The sequence below is a fragment of the Phalacrocorax carbo genome, chromosome 20 (genome assembly GCF_963921805.1).
Source record: "Phalacrocorax carbo chromosome 20, bPhaCar2.1, whole genome shotgun sequence".
Classification (NCBI taxonomy): Eukaryota; Metazoa; Chordata; class Aves; order Suliformes; family Phalacrocoracidae; genus Phalacrocorax; species Phalacrocorax carbo.
Genome location: NC_087532.1, coordinates 3,526,209 through 3,542,692, shown reverse-complemented (window position 1 = coordinate 3,542,692; position 16,484 = coordinate 3,526,209). Strand labels below are relative to the sequence as shown.

At 49.1% G+C, this 16,484-nt stretch overlaps 1 protein-coding gene across 3 annotated transcripts in view; it reads right to left on the bottom strand.

The window, feature by feature from the left end:
- Positions 1-672: 672 nt before the first annotated feature.
- The window catches only part of ACAP3 (ArfGAP with coiled-coil, ankyrin repeat and PH domains 3), a 108,082-nt gene continuing 92,270 nt past the window's right edge, over positions 673-16,484 (bottom strand). Inside the window, exons 18-25 of one of the 3 annotated variants that reach the window (XM_064470444.1) lie at positions 16,172-16,276; positions 15,654-15,755; positions 13,279-13,371; positions 12,905-13,125; positions 12,633-12,742; positions 12,143-12,253; positions 11,967-12,028; positions 673-2,017 (exon numbers count right to left, since the gene is read on the bottom strand). In XM_064470444.1, the coding sequence (XP_064326514.1) occupies positions 1,911-2,017; positions 11,967-12,028; positions 12,143-12,253; positions 12,633-12,742; positions 12,905-13,125; positions 13,279-13,371; positions 15,654-15,755; positions 16,172-16,276 (911 nt within the window). In that variant the 3' untranslated portion in view covers positions 673-1,910. Of the gene's footprint in view, positions 2,018-11,966; positions 12,029-12,142; positions 12,254-12,632; positions 12,743-12,904; positions 13,126-13,278; positions 13,381-15,653; positions 15,756-16,171; positions 16,277-16,484 lie in introns of all 3 variants that reach the window. The other 2 variants (XM_064470445.1, XM_064470446.1) reach the window with 2 other exon arrangements.

The window sequence follows — 16,484 nt, the reverse complement described above, 5'->3', positions numbered from 1 at the left end:
GTAGGGGAAACATCGTGTCAGGAGGGCTGAGATGTCTATTAAGCTGCGACGGTGCTAGTGCGTTTCATTAATAGCATTAATGAAATTAGAGCATGTGTTAATCAGGTAAAACAGAAGGGCTACCAAGAGAGTTAGAATCCTGTCTCTTTGGAGGCTGAAGAGTTCAGCCTTGAGAAGGGTTTGTTCAGCCCTGAGAAAAGGAGGCTCAGAGGGGATCTCATCCCCACGTACCAGTACTTAAGGGGCAGCTACAAAGAAGATGGAGCCTCCCTTTTTACACGGAGTCCCATGGAGAGGACGAGGGGGATGGACACAAGTTGCTCTTGGGGACATTCCGATGGGACACGAGAGGGACATTTTTCACAGTGAGGACAGTCACCATTGGAATAATCTCCCCAGGGAAGGGGTTGGCTCGGCCACGTTGGGCACCTCCAAGTGCTGGCTGGACAGGGTGCTGGGCCGTCTTGTCTAGGCTGGGCTCTGCCCAGAAAGGTTGGGCTAGATGATCCCTGAGGTCCCTGCCAGCCTGGGATTCTGTGACTCTGTGATTCTGATTCTTCTCTTCAAGCCATAAACCTGTGCCAGATAAATTTCATATTTTAAACCTTCTAATACTGAAGTGCTTCACTGGCTTGTACAGATCTAGAATCAGAAAGAATGAGGAAATGTGTGTGAATTTAAAAAAAGAAAATCCTGTCTTTATTCTCAGTTCGTAGATGCTGTTTGCATGTGAAATTTTCTTCGCTCCCACCTTTTCAGAAAAAATACATTTCTTCCACCGTAAGATATATTACATTTCAGCATGTCATAGTTTATGTAGATCCTTCTGACAATGCACTTTATTATGTCGTGGTGCCTATACCTGTATAGCCCACACATAACCTTTTATTATTTTTGGTAACTAAGAGATACAATAATAAAAATGACCAAAATAATACTGGAAGCCGTGCCTCACAGAAGAGTACAACTCTCCTAACAGTGAGATGCACAGCCAGCAGGAGATGGAGAGCCCCTGAGGGAAAGAGCTAGATTCTGTTTTCAGCACTGCTCGTAAAGCCCCCGTGGGATCGGTATTAAATCTCCTGGTCCGCGCTAAACCAAAAGCCTCCAAGCGCCCTGGGGTAGAGGTATCTTGGGTGAGTTACGCGGCGAGATGAAGTGTTTCGCCGCGGGGTGGCTGGGGCTGGGACCGCTCGGGCCGAGTGGCGGTCGGGTGCTGTGTCCCGGGAGGCCTTTCTCCTTCGAGGGGACAGGTCTGCGTGTGGAGGGCCTCGTGCCGCAGCGGGCTGCGTTCTGGTGCCGTTGTGGGAAGCTGCTACCGCCTCAGCGCACGGCGGGGGCCAGCGCTGTCTGGCAGCGAGCTCAGCAGTCCCGCTCCAGCGGCACCACCGCAAAGCAGCGTAACTAAACGTCTGCGACATTCATTTTCCCTCGTTTTTAGGAGTGCTGCAGACTTGGCCTCCTCCTGGCATCCTCTGTGGTCAGGACCGCTTACCTGCACTTCATTTTAGGGGCGGGAATTGTTGCAGTATCATAAATGCTAGTGTTTGCATACACCCCGAAAGGGGAGGTTTTCCCAGATATAGCGATGTAGGAAGGGCATTGATAGCTAAAAGATCAGCTTAACTCATTTTAAGGTGCATTCAGGCAGTGCAAGGCCTGCAGTCGGAATGCGTGCCTGTTCTGGAATTACCCCCGGAACAGCTGCCACCTCCCCGGTCAGGGCACAAAAGCAGCCACCAGGGCAAAAACAGGTTTCTCGCAGGAGCGTGTCTGAACAGAGAACATCCTTCTTCAGCAGCTGAGCTCGGCTTGGCTGTTACGCCCGCTCGGACGTTTCTGCCGGCTGCGCTCACGGGCAGCTCAGAGCCTGGCCCTCCGGCGGGGGGAAGGGAGAGGGAGGGAAGGGACTAGCTGCAGGAGCGGCTGAAATGTAGGCTCCTCCTTTTGAGTTTCTCAGGGTTGTTCGAAGCCATGTGAGAGAACTCCCGGAAGATGTCCAGGTAGGTAGCGTCTCCTGCAAAAATACACAGGAAGAGGCATTAGTCCCAGTCTTTTTGTTCTGCCTTGCTTTGATACTTCCCACCCACGGGAGTTCACGGTGCGTCAGGCCATTTTCACCTGGAACTCACGACTTTCATCTGGGTGTAAGAGACAGCTCTACATGTGAGGCAGAGAGAGCCCAGCTCTTTAGCCTTGCACTGCCTCAGGTGGGGTCTGTTTTGTTTTTCTGTTCTTTGTTAATAAGAACAGGATTATTCACAAGCTTCCGTACGTAAACACGCTCTCAGCACTCTCGCTTCACAATCAGATTTGGAATAATTCCTCCCTTTTATTATTATTATTGGTTTGGGTTTTTTTTCCAAAGCCCAAGAGACAGTAGAGAGACTTTTAAGAGCTGAAGGAGAGAGCTGTGCTGGAAGCCGAGTGCTCTGAAATGCAAAGGTCATCCGTTGTGCCACTTGTGCAACAGCAGAGCTTCGTGCAGTCGGGGTCACAGGGCTTGGTATTAGTTTGCTGGAGACAGTGTCGAGCCAGGAGCAGAGATAAGGCAATGGACTAGTGGTCTGGCTTCTCTTCTGGCAGCCAGACTTTTCAGAGCTTGTTGCGGCCGGTGCAGCATAACTCCACCTGTGCTGGAACTCAGCAACAACCTGTTGAAGGGCACTATCGGCTAACGATGATTCCCCGTGACAGCTGACTCAAGGCCCTGATCAAACCACGGGTGAAGGCAAAGAGTTCAGGTGTCCCAGCAGCGGTTCTATGATAGAATCTCCCTTGATGCAGGAACGGTTTCAGATTTATGCTGCGATTCTAGAGATAATTAGGCACCCGCAGCCCATTAACGCTATCTCTGCGTGTACGGTTGCTTGATGTTCTAGGGCAATTCCTGCCACAGGCTGGGCTACTGAGCTCATTTTTACCTGGTGATGAACCCATGTAGCCACAGGGGAAAAGATAAGGGAAAGATCCCAGGTATTCACCTACGTAGGTGCAGCTACCTTTAGTCTTTCATACAGAGCTCCTGTGCCCTTTGTTTGACAGAAGATGTCCTGGAGTCCCTGAGAGGGTAGACCCACAGCTGCTATGAGCTGCATTGCTCCAAGGCACACCATCCGTCATTATTGGTGCGGTGCTGAGCGAAGAGAAGAGCTAATACAAAAACTTGGCCCCGCGAAGCCAAGCCGATAGCAGGGTCCAGCGTAACTTCATACTGCCTCACAAACTCAGGCAGAAAGAATGGTCTTTTGACTGTGTCCAGCTGGCTGAGAGTCGACAGAGGCGGCTTGCGGCTTCCCCTCGCGCCCGGCAGTGCTCCTGCCCTGGAGGCATCCTCCGAGAAGCATCTCTCCAGCTGCTCCTTTGCTGCAAGCTCGCGGCTCTGTGAACACGGTGTCCCCTTCCACCCCAGGTCAGGGGTGAGCACAACGGGGCGTGAGAATTGTCTCTTTTCAGTGTATGAAGTGTGTCCAGCCCAAAAAGTCTTGAGAATAATAGTATTCAGCGTCGTCCGCACACAGGTGGCAAAGGCTTCTAACATGAGCCTTATCGTCAGGCAGGCTTTAATCAGCATCTGTTGATTTTGAGGTACAGCAACGCTCAGGAAATGTAAGGTTTTGTACCTGCCATGAAACCAGCTTGACCTACCTGTTAGCTTCTGATTACCGTCACTTGAGCCCCTCCTAAACTGGTGGGACTCGGCCTGTTTCCACTGCCCTCGCCAGTGCTCTCCTGTGCATACAAATATATCCTAATGTTACAGGGAGTCCTGCCTCGCAGCCTGTTGGACCTCCGTCCCCTCCCGGTGACAGCCCCTCCATGGCCCACGCTGCCCTTCTTCCACCAGGTGCATCACCCCAGGTTCCTAGCACTTCACCTGCTCCCCTACCACCTATTCCTCCCCACCTTCCCTAAATAAAATGTATTCCCTTTCTGGGAGGACAAAGAACCCCTTACGCACTACCCCAGAAAACAGGTAGCTTCTCTGTCATGACAATAAAGGCTCACCTCTCCAGGATTTCTTTAGAATGAGCCTTGCTGCGGAAGTGTTAAGCACACCTGGCAGCAACAGGTAAGTGCTGAACCGGCTGAGTTCTGGTGTAGCGACCCGGGAACAGCTGCTACCTGTCCTCTTTGGTCCCGACTTAGTTTTGACACCGGCGGGATGGTGTCAAGGGGGCACTTTTAGGTAGTGGGACAGAGGATTGCTGTTACCTCCTGCCAGCAGCCTGACCGTGATGGTAAAATCATTAATAGATCCTTGTTCAGTGAGATCACTAATCCTCCTGCATACTGGTAAAATAATTGTCCTGGCACCACTCAGATTTAACTCCAATTACAGGAATTCTACTGTTGTAGTAAAGTATTAGTCCCAGATTTTTGAAGATATTTAAGCATTTAATCCTCATTAACTAAAGAAAGAGACGGGATTTTTTGAGATCTGGGTTTCTGTAATCACATTTAAGTCTTCAGTGTATTTATCCTTGCGAGGCTGGGTGAAACCACAGTCTCCAGTTTAGAAAGGAAATAAAAAGGTAGCAAAACCAGCGGGGCGGCAGTGGGCGTCAGGGACAGGGTGGGGAATGAGCCTCCCGAGCTCTGTGCTTGTATGTTTACTGTAAGACCCTGCAGCTCTCCTTCCATAAATGCCTTAAACGACTGTGATGCTCCCGCTTTCAAAGGATCTTTCCTATTTACCTCCTCCACTGAGCTCACGAGGCTACCCGTGTTGATTAACTGGGATCTGTTCCTCCCTCCAGGGCAAAGCGGGTTACTCCACAGTTTTGTTTCTCCGCATTTGCTTTCCACGCTAAGTGTGACGGAAATCATGAGGCCAGGCCAGTCTTTCTTTTCTTCCTTTATTTTTCTGCCACAGACACACAGTATGAGAGAAACCAAGGGGAAGGATTGCACTGTGGTATGTGGGAGAGGGTGGTCCATGTGCAGAAGCCTGATATTTTCATCTAGTGCAAGGTCTCCTTTTACAGGATGGCCACCAGCAGAGCTCGTAACGTATCAAGCATTAACTGATTCAGGTACTCTGAAGAAACATGAATGGGGGGGGTGGGGAGGGTGATCTGAGCCTGTCACCTTTACCCCAGCCTTCTTGCAAAGCACCCTAAAATCACATTATCACAAGACAGTGTCACAGAAACCCAAACAAAAACGCAGAGTATTTGTGTGGCATTTCAAGCTATTCACTGCCGTAAAATTCAAGCTGTGGGTTGCAGAGAAGGAAAACAGGTTAAAAGGGGATGGTTTTCTAGATCCAGTTAATACAGGCAACAAGGCAAGAAACCTTACATAAATAAACCAAGCCAAAGAAGGAAGAGGGAAGGATTTTATCTAGATTTTTATTAACAGTGTTTCAAGAGACAATAGAAGAGAAGGGAGAGAAAAAAAGGCAGACACCACAGCAACAGTTTTAAAATTGTACAAAGATAATAACATACAGAATATCTGGTTCCATAGTTACAGTCAGTACAGGCTGTGTAGGGAAAGGGGGAATTAAAAAACGTGTTACAAAGTTGTACTGAAAGCAGGCAAGTGAAGGAGGTTAGTAGGTTATAGCGTATTTACAGCAAGTGTCAGCCCCTGGTACAGCAGCCCAGCTATTCAGTGCGTAGCAGAGCCGTGTTACATCAACCACACGCAGCAGCTTCGACTTGGCTAAAGAACTTTCTCTCTGTGCTGTTTAGATAGGAAGGTGAGGGAGCCTTAGCCAGGAAGAGGCTGGCTGGGCTTTCTCATCTCAGAGGCTTTCCGTCCAGGCTGCTCCTGCGATCCTACGGTCAGAAAGGGTTACTCTATTTCCATGATGCAGCAGCCAGGGGTCGCACACGGAGGGTTCCCACGATGGGGAACCCACGCTAACGTTCGTGTGCCGTTGGAGGGACGCGAGGGGTGGAGGCCGACTGAGACAGGTCTGCAGAGCCGCTGCCGAACCGAAGGCAACCGCCTGGCCTCTCCCCACACGTCCCCCGCCGGAGCGCAAGGGTGCGCAGAGCCAACGCGCCCCTCGCCGCGAGGGCATGCGAAGTGCCGAGACGTGTTGGCGGAGCAAGTGCTGCTGCTTCAGCTAGCCTCTCTAGCCATCCCTGCTGCTGCACTAGAAACACACACGGTTCTCCTTGTGCCTTGGAAACGCTCTTGGCTGTTACCCCACCTCTATCCCTCATTCCCTCCCCGTAGCTCTTCAGCTGCACTCTCTTCCCTCTAACACAGTGCCGGGCACGCAGCTCAGAAGGCAGGTGCCCCAGCCCCAATGCCCTGCAAGGCCGAGGAACCGGCAGGCAGGCTGATATGAATCACATTCCTATGGAAACAGCACTCTGTATTTTGGAATCTCAAAAGAAAAAATAAACCTTTTTGGGACGCTCACTCTCCCTCCTCCTGCTCCGTCCCTTCTTCCCCACACCCCCCTCTCCACATAACGGCACCCCACACTGTCGCACACGCGCGCTCACGCAGATGTTTGTCACCGGCTAACCAACGGTTTAACGCCACATTTAATCCATTCACCTTGTTTTGTCTTTGGTTGAAAGCAATAATGCTCGGGCAGCGAGGAGAGAGAAGGGGCTTCAGGCAGCCAAGCAGCACCGCAACAACGCGCAGTTCAGCAGCAGACAACAGCTGTGTTGCGCCCGCTGGACAGTAGGTTAATCAGTGCATTTCTTTAGGAGGTCCTTTTTTTCCTCTTGCATAAATAATGGCCATTTTTGCTGGTCTGAGATGTTACTGATCTATTTTATACTTATCGCAGTCTCGGCTTGCAAATCTTTTCCTTTAAAGACGTGAATTCTTTCAATTCCGTGTTTTTCCTCTAGACTGCTCAAAGAAATTTCACATTGCAGAGGCCATCTCAGAGACAACAATATTAAAATAACCTGAGGCTTCCCTGGATGACACGCAGAAAGGGAACAGAGAGGGTAAAATTTCAACTTGCCAGCAACCAGAAGTCATCCCATTTGGAATCAGAGACGTGTGGCAGGCCCCAAAGATTCGAACCCAGACTACCTGTCCAGGCACTTGGTTACAGGGTTTGGGTCTAGTCAAACAAAAGCTAGGATGGGCATATAAATATTCACCCAGATCTCAAAAACTCTAAAGATGACAGAATCTGCGTGGCTGAGGCAACGGTTTGGGTCCATTTGTGTTTTGACAACGCCTGGCATGTTGCTTTCTAGACAAAGGCAAATCTCCTCATGTTAACTGTGGTTGCAACCAAGTCACTGTCACACAGATAACATACGTGCTCTTCGAGAAGAAAGGAAGGATGAAAAGGGAGTAGTTTTGGCATTGGGTATTTCAGACAAGATTGTACAACACAAATACAGCTGTATGTGAGGAAGGAAATGAAGTGTTCATGCCTAGTCTTCCCTGTAGCCTGGCTGGCCGGTCGTTTTGCTCAAAACAAGCTTTCTGCACAACTTCCCCACTCTCCCCTCCAAACTTCTAAGCACACGCGCACACGCACACACACCCCAACCAAAAAATAAATCAAATAAACACAGAAAACATTGAGAAGTGCCTCCTTAGCATTTTTTTCCTGGAGAACCTTTTTGTTTTAGAAACTGCAGGATGTACTAAAGTGTTTGATTATAGTTCAAACTAGAGGCATTTAATGCCTCATGATTTGTATAGTGAAAATAGAAGGGGGGGGGGGGAAGAAAGGAACATTATGGGGGGAAAAAAGGCAGGTTCTGAAAAATATTCCCTAACAATGCTACAAAAAAATCCTGACATTAAATACAGACAAACTGTATTGAATAAAAATTGCACTAGTCCTCTGGGCACATCAATAATAAATTAAATACTTAACAATTTCACTGATTAAAAAAGACAGCACAAAATCCATAACAAAAGAACATAAAACCCCCCAATACTGTATGTAGGAAAAGTGCACAAAGTTGCTTTATACATTGAATCTAAATAAAGTACCAATACATGTTAAATAGATAAATTGTCTTGCAAGACACCGCTTTTTGCATCAGTATTTACATATGCTTTAACTTCATGTACTTCAGCAGTGAGGCTGAGCTTCAGTGGACCTGACTGTACATGATTTTTGTGTTGTTCTCACGAGCCGCTAATGCTGACTGCGAAACCAGATTACCAAAGTGGAGGCCACGTCTCCAGTTCTCATTGGCTTCCAGGAAGGGTCAGTCATATTTCTAACTTCTCATAAAAAGCTGGAAAAGCAATTGGGGTGTTTTAAGTTGCTGTACATGTGAAAAAAAAACGTGGCTGGACAATGATCATGCTGAAATTCATTAAGAGAGTAGGACCGTGGCAGTGGTGAAACACCTATTTCAAGATCTTTGAAGTACCCTGAAAGACACCAGCTTTGATTCAGCGTGGCCTTCTTCTAGGAAAGGGCACAACTTGAGGGGACACCAGCACTGACCAGTGTCTAAATTGATGCAGATCAATATAAAATGCGATAGGATTAGCAAAGAGAATTCATTACAGAGAATCTCCCAGTTCCTAACCCAGAAAGCAGAGGAAGTTCTTGGCTGGATAGTGGTTCCTGGATCCGGACGCCGCAGGGTGACCCGCATGATCTAACCGTAAGTACGGCACGGTCCTGCTGAAGGCAGACACGTGCCTGAGGGCTTTGCCGTATTGCTAGCAGGTTCAGCACCATCCGACACCACCTGAGCTCTGCACCGAGCACTGAGCTCTGCAGGACGTTTCACACAGATGATTTGCAGGGCTACAGATTTAGCTCTTACCCCACCGAGACCGATAGTAACGCCACCACCAGCTGAAGAGTGAACAGGCTCAGCTGACAGGGAAGGGGCGTCAAATGGAGCAGCGACACACAAGTGAAGGCACCTCCCTGCTCGGTGGGGAAGCCCATTTAAATTTAGGGTGACTTTTACCAGAAAGAGGGCAAAGTTCAAGGCAAAGCACTGAAAGATGAAGCTCCGTGGGACTGTAAAGTGGTAATCTTCTGCAATCCTGCCCAAGAAACGCCGAGTGGGCAGCGATTCTGGCTACCCCTTCCCATGGGTATCAGGAAGAAAGGTATTTAACCCCGGGCATGTTAAACCCCAACTGAAGGAGACCATGTCGCAGCACTGCAGCAACAGCTGCGCACAGCGCGCATCTGCCTACGTTTGGTACCACTCACGCAGGTGCGTGCCTGGAGTCAGCCCTCCTCGTTCAGCGGTGTGACTCCAGTCACACGCGGGCGCTGCAGTCAGAAGGCGGTCCCTACTCACAAAGACATTGTCCCCTGAACTAAGGATTTATACGTCCCAGCATTCCTCCAAAACTGCACTGCAGCAGCGATGGCATTTTATGCCACGCCGCTTCATCCCACGCGCAGTCCTGAATCACTCCTGAGGGTGCCGCAGCTGAGCAGAACATGAATACAGACCAAGGGATCTGTCCTCTGCCAACTGTTAAGGGCACGTCCTACAGCTTCTATTCAGAGAAGAGTTCCGAGAGAGTATTGCCTGGTCAAAGCCTACAGGATAGTTTCAGACCAGGCACTGAAGAGCTAGGAGGGGAGGATGCGAGTTTGCACGGTGCACTCCCCCTCCAACCCACCAGCGCACCGTGAATAGGCAGGTTCACGCAAGCCAGGTGTTACAGAGCCCGCGTTCAGCAGCGGCACGCTGCGCGCCAAGCACCGGCCTCCTGGGACAGAAGGAGCGGGGAGATGGAGAGAATGCCACGAAAGGCATTGCCAATGATAAAAAGGCTGATGGGGCCCAAGGTCGTTAATTTTCATTTTCCAAGATTGATGGAAGGAGATAATTTATTATTTAGGGAAGCACGGAAGGCCCTGGGGTAGGATTTTGCCCTGCCATTGATCTGCAGCAGTTTCAGCACAGTCAGTAGGATCATTTCAGATTCACAACAGACAAGTGGGACTGAGGTCAGAACTCAGCACTTGGTACCGTGCATCCCAAAGCTCCAAAGGGAACAGGAATGAGAAAGCTGCAAGATTAAGATGGACTTCAATACCCCAGATGGCACAGACAGAAAACTGTGGCCTGGATGCAGCGAAATACGGGACAGCACTTTCCTAAGGAAGCAGGGACCCTCCCTTGAACTGAGGGGACACCCTACTAGAGCCTAAGTAGAATTTCTGTATTGTTCCACTTCTAGATGTGTGGGTGGACACTGGGTGCTGTTGGTTCAGTCTCTGAGTGCAGTATCTGGAGTGAAGAGCTGGGTCACTGTTGCTTCAGTATCTGAGGACACAGTTACGCCAGAAACAAACCTGCAAAGGTTTAATCCGCGAAGGGCTGCAGTGTGACAGCAGCCAGTACACAAAACAAAACAAACAAAAAGTCAGGCATGTATTGGGTGAAAAATAGTGTGACGGTGTATCATTGCTGACATAATGCAGGAGGATGCAGAACTCTGCCTGGTATTCTTGCGTTCCTTGCGAGATCTTGATCCCCTCAAGATCCCAACACTATCCATAAGGCACTATGGCCCAACCCCAGAGCCAGCAGCCTGGGTACCCAGGCGGGCTAAATACCAGCTGTGGACAGTCACCCACGAGTCCTGAAAAACTCTGGTGTCAATTGCAGTTGAGGGCGTTCTGAAGAGGCTCTTACAGGAGCACATCTCAGCTTGGCATCCAAATTCCCAGCCAGAGGATAATCTGCCAGTGGTGGAGGGCTTACGGAGCACACGTAGAGACGGGATTACATGACTGCAGCATCTCTGCAGAGCTACTGTAGCAAGATCCCCGTAATGCAGTCCATAAATACAGCAACAAAGTGCTCTAAGTAGAAACACATTCCCCCACTTCGGCAAAGAATAATACAAGAAAGGAAAGAAACAAAAAGGAAGATTCTGCTGGTCGTTGGAATTGGGGAACTCAAAAGCCCCTGGGCCAGCTGCTGAGATGCCCTACTCACATGCTCCAGCATGCGGGGGGAGAGCACAGAGGGATACACATGCAAGTAGAAGTCTCCTTCGCAGAGATGCTAAGTCAGAAATCTGAAGTGACCAGAAAACAAACTGAACCGAAGTCAAATTGCATCGCGCAGCCAGCCATTTAGGCGGTGGGAGTTGGACGTGGCTTTTCTTCCCTGACACAAAGCCCATCGCCAGCGACAAGCTTCTCCCAGCCTCAAAAAATTAGCACTGCTGCTTCCATAACACTGTGCAGATTGCATCTTGGCCCAGGAAGCAGGCGAGCTATGGCTTTGACCAGCTAACCACCAAGGGCAAAAAAAGGGGAGCACGGCTGGTATAGTCCTGAGAGCAATCAGGGTGAGTAGCCATCGCTCTCAATCCTACGCCTTCTGGAGCAAAACATCTCTGCCCCACAAAACAGCCTGTTCCTGACTTAGAGGTCATCTTTTAGTTTTCTAAACTGGCCCCAGCAGCTCCCAGTCGCCGCAGAAGTCTCACGAGAGAGCAGGCTGCTGGTCACGCTGCCAGGAGGAGGGCTCCACGTCAGAATCCCTCCAAACAAACTGTTCAGACGAGAACTCAGTGCGTGGTAACTACACTGAAGCAGAGGCAGGTTCATCTGATCGTATTGTTGGTGGGTTTCTCCTGGTGATAGAGGGTTTCCTTTTCTTCTCTTTCCTTTTTTTTTTTTTTTTTTTAAATGCTAAACTCATCTGCCATACTTTTCACACACTCAAGTCCACACGCCATGGTCTGTGGTTATGCCCTAGGAGTCTCCTACACAAAAATCAACCGTCCAGTAGTCAAGTATGAGAACTTTACGCTAACAGGAAAGACCCTTTTTCCTTCCTGCGTGCATCTCAACCTATATGTGCAGGCATCAAAAACAGACCAATCTGCAAGAAACACCAATATACCAAGGATGGGGCTCTCAGGGCTTCTAGAAATTCAGCCCAACTTCAAGACAGCAAAGGGGAGGTGGGGAAGTCGTCACTAACACTCATCTATATTAAGGCTGATGAACTCCTGTATACACTTCCTGTACTGCAGCTCAGTAGGGCTGTTGCTGGGATATTGACCTGGTTGTCCAAAGGGGCCCTCTGCTTCTCGCATTTCCTCGTTCATTCGAGCCAGACGCAGCCTAGAGTGAAACAGAGAAAGCACAAGGGTGAGAGGTTTGGTTATTCCCTCCCTGATGGCTGTTTACAGGCAGTGCTCCTGTGTATAGGCACTGGGAAGTCCTGGCTGCACTTACAAAGTAACTATGTCTGCATTGGCCGCCTGGACAGCAATACTGAGTGGGTCCTGCCCGTCGCCATCCACCGCATGCTGGTTTGCCCCTCGCTTGAGGAACAAGCAGACCTGACTGCAGAAGGGAAAGAAAAGATCATCAGAGCAGAAACTCCAGCTCCCCTGCCCTACACCAGAGTGGGCAGAGGGCACTGTCCTTCCATAGGTAGGCACAACTTCACTTATATCAGTCTAAAAAAATCAGGAAGCGCCGCAGTGGCATGGAGAAAGGAATGGGTGTACAGGGGCCCAGTTACCCTCTATCTGTCATCATGGGGGCAATTGTGCTTAAGACAATCAAGTGGTTGATGTGATATAAGAAGGCATGTTTTGCAAATAACCAATTCCTCAAAACCCAGCTGCCTTGCCCACCTCACCCGGTGACTCCCAGTGTTAACGCTGAATCTCAATCCAGGGATGCTGGAGCATGTCAGAGCAACATGCAGAGAACTTACCCAGTATGCCCTAGGTATGTGGCATGATGCAAGGGAGCCCGGCCTCGGATATCTCTTTGGTTAACATCTGCTCCATTCTGCAGCAGGAATTCACAGGCTATCAAGGAGCCCTGGCAAGGTAAAGGGGAATGTCTAAATAAAATCAGGCAGCAGTACTGAGAGGATGCACGAGCACGTACCAGGCTGTAAGCTGCCCGTTGTCAGCGTGTTCTGAACTAGAGTCAAGACCTTGCATTCCCAAACACGGCCTCCCAGCCACTAGCACAACGTACCCCCATCACAGCTTGAATCAGAGGAGTTTTGTTTTCATCTTCATCATTCACCCAGTTGATCTCCGCACCGTGTGCCAGTGCTTCTGCCATGAGAGGCAGGTTTCGGGCTTGTGCTGCCTTGTAGATCAACAAGCCAGGATGCAGCTCCCTCAGGTCCTCCAGATCTGATGCTTCCTGTTCAATCTCTGCTTCACCACTTGACTCCTCTGACACCTCGCACTCTAAGAGGCAGAAAAGGAGAGGGAGAGATGACCCCAAAGCTTCACATTTCCGATTTCATGTTTCCTGTTGTTCTTGGCACTAGTCTTGACCATCCATCTTGCCTTAGCTCTAGCTGCCTCCCCACGCTTCCGTCAACAGCCTGTGACACCCACCTTCCTCTGTCACGCTGTCCACCACAGAGCCAAACACCAGGATATCAGTGCTGCCATCTGTGCTTCCTCCAAGCCCACTGTCACTGCTCAGACCTGCAGGGCCAACAGAAGACAAACCAAGCCCATTTTAATACACAGGCATTCCAGTACCAGGCACAGCTGAGACCACAGGGGGAAAGGGCTGCGCAGAATGTCACACACACATTGCACCGGGCACTGCTGGCAAGGGAGAGGGGGACTGCTATCCCATTTAGCCCCACTCAATAAAACTGCCCAAGGAAAAATTGCAAAGCCTTATGGTGTCCATGTCCCCACGCTGCCCTTCATGCAGGGATGCTCCAACATTGCCATGGCACTTTGGACTGTTGAGGACAGCCCTTGCTGCAATCCATGAGGGACGCTGTGACGTAGACTGGAGCAGAGCAGCAGCAGAGACAGCTTTGCCGCAGGTTGTGTAGTGTCATAAGCAAATAAAGACACACCTCTGCTTTTCCCACTAATTATCTCAGCTTCCACTCTATCCATGCTTTCCCCAGAGCTTTTCAGTTGTCACTAGGGCACTTGCCAAGGCATTGCTCTTGTGACAGATTATTGACCATGACCGGGCCAAAGATTATCAGAGTCATTAAGGTTGGAAAAGACCTCTAGGACCATCAAGTCCAACCATCAACCCAACAACACCATGTCTCATAAACCATGCCCTGAAGTGTATCTCAGGCCAAACTCTTAAAGCATTGCCCATTGGCTCATTCACTTTCACAGACACCCCTTTCCCCACAGTGCTTCCCACCTTCCCTGCTTAGCTGGTGAATGTTACAAGACAGCTGACTTCATACAAGAAATGGAGTCACGAAGAGATGAAGCAACTTGTCCAAGGACACACAATGTGTCAGTGGCAGAGCAGCTTTGTACCTTCTCCAGCTTGCACCCAAAAGTAGTCAAGAAAATGAGAGAAAGGAAGAAACACGTGCAGAAATTGCCCCTGCAGGAACAGCGATGGCCCATCACCTTTGTCCCGCAGGATGCTCGGCCCCTGTGGGAACTCCGGCTGGACTCAGCTTCTTGCTGCTTTTAACTTCCCAATGACTGTAAGGGCTGGGAGTGTCTATCCTCCCCGAACTCAGGAGGTCAAGCCCCCATGATCTACCCCAAGACCTACACTCAAACCACTGTGATTAGAAAGAAAAACAAGCCAGGCTGTAGCTGACAACATGTTTCTAAAATATGAACTGAGTAGTCTTTGCAAGGAGTAGTAACAGGACAGCCTGCAAGAACTAAAGATCTGAGCCTTGAAAACCACAGCAAATAAGACACCTTAACCTTAAAGGCTGTTTGTTGAAATCTTCAGAGCAGCTACAGCTACGTCCCAGCTAAAGAACAGTCTCTAAATCAGTGCTCCTGAAATCACGATTCACAAGTAATCCTTCAGCACTGTTCAACAGCCAAAGGAGACAGTGAAGCTACAACAAGAAAGGTTTGAAGTGGCACATATCATGCATATTTTTATTTGCTGTCAGAAAAATCATTGCTGTTTTTTGTAGAAAGGAAACCTACTGCTTGGTGAGACTATGCTCTCCACTATGTCAGCACAAGTACAGAGTGACTCCAATGAGGCCACATGGCACTATCTGGATTTACATGAAAGCAAAAGAGGAGGATCTAGCTCATATCACATGAACATTAATGTGTCAAACTCCCAGGTCTTTTCCCAACGAATCAGTGATAAAATTCCTATTTTCTTCCACAGGAGCAAGATAAGGCTGTCGAGCAACTCTGAAGTCCTGCATCTCCCAAGTACTTTTTCCTATGACTAATAATGCTGAATCTCTTGAAACTGGAACAGCCCTTAAGGCACTGATTCAGACAAGCACTAAAGCACCATCTTCCCTGATTTCAAGAGATAACAGGTACTTGTAGGGAAGCCTGTGATTTCCTGCTGTGCTGACTCAGGACCTTAAATATTTCTTGTAAGTTCATACAATAACAAGCAACTGAGGTAAGTTTAAAAAAGTTACCACTCCTCAGCTGAGTATGTAAGGGACCACACAACTAGCCCGTGACAGATGTGGGGCATCCGAAGTCAACACTCCTTACTGCCAATTTGCCATGAGATCCCACACGTACAGGATTGGCTGCTTTATCTCACCTGAGGGACAGCTGTTCCTTTAAGAGGTAGTAACTTGACTGCTGGAAACCCTAGCAAGCTTTTTGCCTTTTGAAAGCCTGCCAGCCTGTCTTTCCCTGAAGGGACTGGTAACATATGGGTGCCAATCATTTGGCTGAAAGAAAATACATAACTGCCTCTGAAATTTGGTTTGGAACAAATAAAATTTGGGTGTCTCTTTTTGCTGCTAGCTGCCAGAGCGTCACCTTACCTCCGTCCAGGAGGAACGGCGTACCGCTCCCACCGGGACCAATGCCACTGCCACTCCATGGGCCACCTGTTAGCGGATGCTGCATAGAGATGTGGCTGGCACCTAGAGGAAGGTGGACGGAATATGAGGGGAGTTCATCGTCACAAACACAAAAAGAAAAATTGTCCGCAGTAAGACTTGCTAAAAAAAGGAAAAAAATTAAAAGGCAAAACTAAAACCAGAAAAAAAGCCAATGGAATGCATAGTCTGGAAGTAAAAGATATTGGGGGGAAAAAAATCCCATCCACCAGAATGCAAACACCAGGAACTGACTGGATAGGATATTAAAATAATAAGTGTGACAAAAGAGCAATGGGCTGGAGTTTGTGCAACTGACTCCCCATCACTCCTCTGAAATGTTTACCCTCTCTCCAGTGAGGCCGATACCTTGCCTTAGGTCTGGTGCAACGCACATGGCCTACAGGAGCCGGGAGGCAAAGTGTGCCAGGAGCAGAGAGACTTTCTTTCTTTGTACTTACTGCGTGGGCCGGAGCCAGCACCGGTGTCGAAGTAGGAGAAGAGAGAGTCCAGCTCATCAGGGCAGAAGAGGGAATCTCGACGGAACTTCCTTTCCAGGGTAGCTGCTGTTTTATACAGAAATATTTTGAAATATATAGTTAATAACATGCAAATGAACAAATGAGAGACAGTTCTACAGCTGCATTTACACCAGCTGAGCTTGCACGTCTAACACATCCCAGATGCGCCTGGTGACATACTCATGCCCATGTACACCATCAAAATAGAACAGAGAGCTGACCACAGGTGAGGATACACTGCAGACCACGTCAC